Here is a 5,078-nt window from a genome sequence, read left to right on the forward strand (position 1 = left end):
GTGTGTGTGTGTGTGTGTGTGTGTGTGTTTTGAAACAGAGTTTTGCTCTGTTGCTCAGGCTGGAGTGCGATCTCAGCTCACTGCAACCTCTGCCTCCTCACTGCAATCTCTGCCCCCCAAGTTCAAGTGATTCTCCTGCCTCAGCCTCCCAAGCGCCTGGAACTACAGGCACCTGCCACCATGCCCGGCTAATTTTTGTATTTTTAGTAGAGACAGGGTTTCACCATGTTGGACGGCTGGTCTCGAGCTCCTGACCTCTGGTGATCTGCCCACCTCAACCTCCCAAAGTGCTGGGATTACAGGCATGGGCCACTGTGCCTGGCCCAGATCCAGTTTTGTCACCAAATAGCTGTGTGAGGTTGACTGAGTCACGTAACTTCTCTGAGACTCTCTGGAAAGTTGGAACCCAGTGACCTCCAAGTTCCTGACTGGCTCCAGGGCAAGTGCTCATCATTATTCATTCACTGGACTGGCTTGAGCCAGGCATTGTGCTAAATGCTGAGGAAACTGAGGTTACTAGTGTCTATCTCTGGCTCCAAGGAGCTCACAGCCTAGCACTGTGACACAATTCCGCATGGCAAGCATCCTAATGGAGGCAAGCTGGGACTATGCTGACCCAAAGCACAGCCTTCTTGCTGGGAGGGATCAGAAAGGCCCCAGGGAGAAGGACATCTCTGTGCTGAATGTCAAATGATAAGAAGGTGATCAGGAACATCAGAGCTGGAGGAATAGCATGCACAAAGGCACAGAGCTGTGGACCAGCACAGCATGACTGGCCCCTGCTAGTCACGTGGTGTGGCTGGGGCAGAGAAGGCATGTAAAGGAGGAGTTGAGTCTTCAGAGATGGGCAGGAGCCACATCATACAGGCACAGGGACCTACAGAGGGTTTTAAACAAAAGATCGGCAGTCTGATCTGTTTGGAAACCACACCAGTGGCAAGAAGGATGAGCAGTGGTAACTTCTGGGGTAGAAGATCAATTAGAAAATCATCCCAAAAGCCCAGGCCGGAAAGACTGACGGCCTCCACTAAGGCAGTAGCAGTCAGCATGTGAGAGAAAGCAGAGAGAAGAATTGTTCTCATTTAAAGAGGAAGAATGTACAGTCAAAGACTGGGGACCAATGTCAAATAAAACAAGGGGTCCCGATTTCTGGCATTGGTGTCTGGGTGGATTAGAAGCACAGAAGGAAGAACAGGCTTGAGGGAAAAGATAATCAAATGTGTGTCATATGTCCGAATGGATGAAATTCCTCTAGTTTAGAAAACTTGTATTATTTTAAAGGGCACTTAGAAATGACTCCCTTGGCCAGATGTGGTGGCTCATGCCTGTAACCCCAGCAGTTCAAGAGGCCACGGAGGGACGATTGTTTGAGCCCAGGGGTTGGACCCCAGCCTGGGCAACATGGTGAAACCTCATCACTACAAAAAATAGAAAAATTAGCCTGGCATGGTGCCACATGCCTGTAGTCCCAGCTACTCAGAAAGCTGAGGCAGGAGGATTATTTGAGCTGAGGAGGTTGAGGCTACACTGAGCCATGATTGCACCAAAGAATTCCAGCCTGGGCAACAGAGCAAGACCCTGTCTCAAGAAGAAAAACAAAAGCAAAACAAAAAAAAAATGACTACCTTATTCTTAAAACCCTACAGTAATGGAGATACTGTTTTGAGCCACTTTCAAATGCATTTTCACTATCAGTAAGGCGTACTCTGTCATTGCACCAGCACAGCTTGTGGGCCGAGGGAAGGAGAAAGGTAGATACCATCTGGAAAAATCCATAGGGCAGGGAAGAAGAAAGATATAATGGAAAGGAAGTCTCTGAAAAACAGAAAGAGGAAGTGTGAACCCTCTGGAGCTTGAAGGGGGCTGGGTGGGGATGGAGCTCAGATGCCAGTGTTCTCTCACCCTTGTCAAACCTTGTCAGTGGCATGCACAGCAATAGAAAACTCCACAGAGGTCAAGAGCATGTCAGAGACATGCCTGTAATCTCCACACTTTGGGAGGCCAAGCCAGGAGGATTGCTTGAGCCCAGGAGTTCAAGACCAGTCTGGGCAACATAGTAAGACTCTGTCTCTACTAGAAATAAAAATATTAGCTGGGTGTGGTGGCTTACATCTGTGGTCTCAGCTACTCAAGAGGCTGAGGCTGGAGGATTGCTTGAGCCCAGGAAGTTGAGGCTGCAGTGAGCCATGATTGTGCCACTACACTCCAGCCTGAGTGGCAGAGACCCTTTCCCTTTCCCACAAAAAAACCATGTGTGTCCCACTTTTCTTTTCTTTTTTTTTAAATTTGGAGTCTCACTCTGTCACCCAGGCTGGAGTGCAATGGCATGACCTTGGCTCACTGCAACCTCGGCCTCCCAGGTTCAAGCAATTCTCCTGCTTCAGCCTCCTGAGTAGCTGGGACAACAGGTGTGCGCCACCACGCCCAGCTACTTTTTGTATTTTTAGTAGAGACGGGGTTTCACCATGTTGACCAGGCTGGTCTCAAACTCCTGGCCTCGAGTGATCCACCCGCCTTGGCCTCCCAAAGTGTTGGGATTACAGGTGTGAGCCACTGCGCCCGGCCTTGCCCCACTTTTTGATTGGAGCCCTGGAGCAGTCAGTCCCCTTCCAGAGTGTCCCTATGTCCACCTGGAGTAGCTCCAGTAAAGTAGAGACAACTGCACGGTGCGCTGAATCTTGGAGCGGGACCTTAGCTGTTCTACCCCTTCCACACGGCCCCACCTCAATTCCCCTTGGCTTGAGTGCGGCTCAGGAGAAACCCACAAGTTCCTGAGAGGCCCAAGGAAATGTGCAGGTGGTGGAGAGCTGAGAGCCTGTGGACCTGCCTCAGGCTGAAGCCAGGAGGTAAATGGAAAGCACTGGGGACATGGGAGGGGTTCCGGTTTGTATCTCTAGGACAAGCAGAGCTGGCATGGGGCCCAGGAGCAGGGTGAACCACAAGCTCTCCCCAGCCAGAACCCCGGCCGTGGACGTCAGCAGGCGTAAAGGCCACTGAGGACCAGAAGACAGCACAGGGCCCCGCACCCAGAGTTATCCACAGGGTAAGGCTGGGAGCGGAGAGGCAGGAAGGGGACACACCCAGAGAGGAGATGACATTCCAGGCAGGGATTTGGCTGAACTTTTATCCCAGAGAGGCTGAACTAACTACATACAACTAATTTACAGTGGAAGAGACTGGTTTTCCTTAATTGTCAGGTATGTGTTCTCCCAACTAATATTCATGGGAATGAGAATTTGTGAAGTTTACCTCTGTTCTAGAGAATAAGGGGGCACCTTCTTCTCTTTTTTTACACAGCTGAGTTATAGTATATAATTTTGACACCTGTCGAATCTTTATTTTTAAGTCAGGTTTATGAGATAATTTACATACAGTAAAATTCACCCTTAAAATGTAACTTTCAATGAGTTTTGGCAAATGTGTACAGTTGTGTAACTATCACCTCAGGAGACAGGACAGTTCCATCACCCCAAAAAGGTTCTTCATACCCCTGTGTAGTCAGTCATGTTCCCCTTACCCCCTCACTGATCTGATGTCAATCTCAGTAATTTGGCCTTTTCCAGATTTTTATATGAATAAAATCATGTAAAATGCAGCCATTTGTGCTAAATTTTTTTTTTTTTTTTTTTTGAGACAAGGTCTCAATCCTGTTGCCCAGGCTGGAGCGCAGTGACACAATCTCAGCTCACTGCAACCTTGACTTCCTAGGCTCAGGTGATCCTCCCACCTCAGCCTCCCAAGTAGCTGGGACTATAGGCATGCCCTGCCACACCCAGCTAATGTTCTGTATTTTTATAGAGACAGGATTTTACCATGTTGCCCAGGCTGGTCTTGAGCTCCTAGACTCAAGCAATTCACCCACATCGGCTTCCCAAAATGCTAGGATTGCAGGTGTGAGCCACCGTGCCCAGCCTGTGCTAAACTTTTAAACATATTTCCTTAACTACCTCTGCTTCCTCCTCCTCGACTCAGCCTTCTCTGCAAATTGCTTTATATGGACAAAGCAGCGACCTCTGCAGCCGCCCCAACCCCACCACCAGACCCTGTGTGACAACAGTCCCCAGGGTCGTGGGTCTGGATCATTGACATTCTAATCTTATTGGTTCTCTGCAACGCTTGCTTTGCTTTGGGTTCTCTTTTCTTCTTTTCTTTTTCCCACCTCTTAAGACACAGAAGCTCTTTCCTCAGAGCCCTCCCCACTTCTAGCCCCTCCTCCTCTCCTCACCTGTTGGTCCTCTTCCCTGGCTCCTGGTTCCCTGGGAAATCCACGCACAAGGGCCTCCTTCCCTTCCATGCACGCCTCCCCTCTGCACGGTCTTCCTCCTCTCCTCTGATCCTCTGTCTTCTGTCACCTTGTTCTCTGTGCCCAGGCCCTCTCGTGATCTCATTCACCACAGATACACCCTGCTACTCAGCTGCCGCCCGCAGGCATCGTTTGATTGGTGGGTTTGAGGTTTGTTGACAGTTGGGGTTTTTCTCTCTCAATGAGGAAGAAGCAAGAAACCTCAACACTGCAATTTCCTCCTCAACTCCCAGTGATGGTGACAGATTCTGAGGCTCCAGGGCTGGGGCTGTGTCTTCACATGCCCTGTGGAGTGTTGTCCTCACAGTGGCAAAGAAAGAGGAGGTGAAAAGGTAAGACAAGAGGGAGTGGCATCTGTGCTTAGGGGCGGGGCTCAATTTGTCTGATGTGGGAGGACCTCAAAGGTGTCTCTCTTCTCACCTGAGCCAGACATTTGCAAGCTGACTGCCCTCAAGGAGCTGTGCACACCTTCTTCATCCACCATGAGCCTTAGCAAACGGTCACGCCCAGGGAACTGAAGCTCTCCCTGTGTCTCAAGGGGTGGGAAGGCGGTGTCTGTGGTCTTCCAACTCCCTTCAGAGCCAAGTGAGTTCAGACTGCTGGGTTCTAGTCCTAAACTCCTTCACCAACTACCCTTGAGACCTTGAGCAAATGACCTAACCTCCTCGTGCTTCCGTTTCCCCATCTGTACAATGACATTCGTCATGGGAAAAAATTCACTGGGTTGTAGTACAGATGGAGTGAGATGGAAGAAAAGAATCCTTATAAAGCCGTT

The 5,078-nt window shown here is 49.8% G+C and overlaps 1 protein-coding gene across 5 annotated transcripts in view; it reads right to left on the minus strand.

Moving 5' to 3' along the window:
* The window catches only part of PLEKHG3 (pleckstrin homology and RhoGEF domain containing G3), a 74,103-nt gene extending 69,725 nt beyond the window's left edge, over nt 1-4,378 (minus strand). For all 5 annotated transcript variants that reach the window (XM_032245893.1, XM_032245889.1, XM_032245891.1 and 2 more), the window contains exon 1: nt 4,226-4,378. In XM_032245893.1, the coding sequence (XP_032101784.1) occupies nt 4,226-4,294 (69 nt within the window). In that variant the 5' untranslated portion in view covers nt 4,295-4,378. The remainder of the gene's footprint in view (nt 1-4,225) is intronic.
* Nucleotides 4,379-5,078: the final 700 nt, after the last annotated feature.

This window comes from Sapajus apella, unplaced genomic scaffold, assembly GCF_009761245.1.
Source record: "Sapajus apella isolate SASKATOON/1434 unplaced genomic scaffold, GSC_monkey_1.0 scaffold59, whole genome shotgun sequence".
NCBI classification, from domain to species: Eukaryota; Metazoa; Chordata; class Mammalia; order Primates; family Cebidae; genus Sapajus; species Sapajus apella.